The following is a 2410-nucleotide window of genomic DNA, read 5'->3' as shown; positions in this document are numbered from 1 at the left end:
TCTGGACTGATGTAGACTGCCTCCAGAGAACATGGTCTGGACTGATGTAGACTGCCTCCAGAGAACATGGTCTGGACTGATGTAGACTGCCTCCAAAATGGCACCCTATTCACTATATAAGTAAGTACAGTGCATTCGAAAAGTATTCAGACCCCTTCACTTTTTCCACATTTTGTTTTACGTTACAGCCTTATTCTAAAATGTATTAAATTGTTTTTTTGTATTCATTAAACTACACTCAATACCCCATAATGAAAAGCAAAACAGGTTTTTATACATTTTTGCAAATTTATAAATAAAGTAACTGAAATATCACATTTACAGAAGTATTCAGACCCTTTACTCAGTACTTTGTTGAAGCACCTTTGGCAGGGATTACAGCCTCGGGTCGTCTTGGGTATGACACTACACCTGTATTTCGGGAGTTTCTCCCATTCTTCTCTGCAGATCCTCTCAAGCTCTGTCACGTTGGATGGCTATTTTCAGGTCTCTCCAGAGATGTTCGATCGGGTTCAAGTCCGGGCTCTGGCTGAGTCACTCAAAAAAAAACATTCAGAGACTTGTCCCGAAGCCATTCCTGCATTGTCTTGGCTGTGTGCTTAGGATCATTGTCCTGTTGGAAGGTGAACCTTCTCCCAGTCTGAGGTCCTGAGAGCTCTGGAGCAAGTTCTCATCAAGGACCACCCTGTCTCTCTCTGCTCATCTTTGCCTCAATCCTGACTAGACTCCCAGTCCCTGCCGTTGAAAAACATCCCCACAGCATGATGCTGCCACCACCATGCTTCACCATAGGGATTGTATTGACCAGGTGATGAGCGATGCCTGGCATCCTCCAGACGTGACACTTGGCATTCAGGTCAAAGAGTTCAATCTTGTTTCTCATGGTCTGAGGCCTTTAGGTGCCTTTTGGCAAACTCTAAGCGGGCTGTCATGTGCCTTTTACTGAGGAGTGACTTCCATCTGGCCACTCTACCATGAAGGCCTGATTGGTGGATTGCTGCAGAGATGGTTGTCCTTCTGGAAGGTTCTCCCATCTTCACAGAGGAACTCTGGAGCTCTGTCAGAGTGACCATCGGGTTCTTGGTCACCTCCCTGACCAAGGCCCTTCTCTCCCGATTGCTCAGTTTGGTCAGGCGGCCAGCTCTAGGAAAAGTGTTGGGGGTTCCAAACTTCTTCAATTTAAGAATGATGGAGGCCACCATGTTCTTGGGGACTTTCAATGCTGCAGAAAAGCTTTGGTACCCTTCTCCAGATCTGTGCCTCGACACAATCTTGTCTCGGAGCTCTATGGACAATTCCTTCGACCTCATGGCTTGGTTTTTGCTCTGACATGCACTGTCTACTGTGGGACCTTATATAGACAGGTGTGTGCCTTTCCAAATCAATTGAATTTAACACAGGTGGATTCCAATCAAGTTGTAGAAACATCTCAAGGATGATCAATGGATGCATCTGAGCTCAATTTTGCGTCTCATAGCAAAGGGTTGGAATACATATGTAAGTAAGATARTTAAGTTTTTTATTTGTAACAAAAAAAAAAAAACTTTTCACTTGTCATTATGGGGTATTGTGTGTAGATTGATGAGGAAAAAATAAATCAATACATTTTAGAATAAGGCTGTAACGTAACAAAATGTGGAAAAGGTGAAGGGGTCTGAATGCTTCCTGAATGCACTGTAAGCAAGCCTTTTCAGAACGGCCCATAGGTACCTGGTCAAAAGAAATGCCCTACATATGGAATAGGGACACGGTCACAGTCAGGACCCTCATTGTGGGTTTGAGTTCATTCCTTTTTTTTTGAGTGGGTAGATTCCACCACATACCTCTAAAACCGATAAAACTGTTTCTCTCATGATAATGCCAGTATTCTGGGGGGGGGGGGGGGGTGGGGGACCAGTCTTAAACAGTTAATAAGCAAGCATTGAAACCAGAGAGGAGATTTATTCAAAATATTTAAAGTACAATGTGTTAATGTTATTCAGCCTGACCTGACTCCTGACCCAGATCTGATTAGAGAGAAAGAGCTGAGAGGTGCCGGGTCTGCTACGTGGGAAAGAACAGAGGCAGACAGGGAAGAGCGACCGAAGACGCAGGCAGACAGCAGGAAACATACGACAGGCGTAGAACGCATTTGTTCTTCAAAATTCAACAGGGTTTCAGCACCGCTTACTTGTCCAGTTAACCGAGCCCTTAACCCACACAGCCTTATGCACCACTGTGGTGTGTGGTCACGGGCAGTACACGGAATATAGCAGATGAGCCGCGATGGCAACAGATTTGGGGTGAGAATTTTAGATCGAGCGAGAAATGTTTGTTTTTCTTACTGATCCCTAAGCTTTAGTTAGACATCAAGGGGATACAGGAAGGGCTTTTCTCTTGATTCTCACTGCTGTAGGACACCTAGCAGCAT

General features: G+C 44.7%; 1 protein-coding gene across 1 annotated transcript in view; it reads right to left on the bottom strand.

The window, feature by feature from the left end:
* The window catches only part of LOC112075416 (ephrin-B1), a gene marked incomplete at its 3' end in the record, with an annotated part of 69614 nt that extends 68731 nt beyond the window's left edge, over window positions 1–883 (bottom strand). Inside the window, exon 1 of the mRNA XM_024142419.2 lies at window positions 759–883. Coding sequence (XP_023998187.2) covers window positions 759–883 — 125 coding nt within the window. The remainder of the gene's footprint in view (window positions 1–758) is intronic.
* Window positions 884–2410: the final 1527 nt, after the last annotated feature.

Source organism: Salvelinus sp. IW2-2015, unplaced genomic scaffold, assembly GCF_002910315.2.
Source record: "Salvelinus sp. IW2-2015 unplaced genomic scaffold, ASM291031v2 Un_scaffold3145, whole genome shotgun sequence".
NCBI lineage: Eukaryota > Metazoa > Chordata > Actinopteri > Salmoniformes > Salmonidae > Salvelinus > Salvelinus sp. IW2-2015.
Note: the sequence above shows the minus strand (reverse complement) of the source record. Positions and strands in the feature narration are given on the sequence as shown.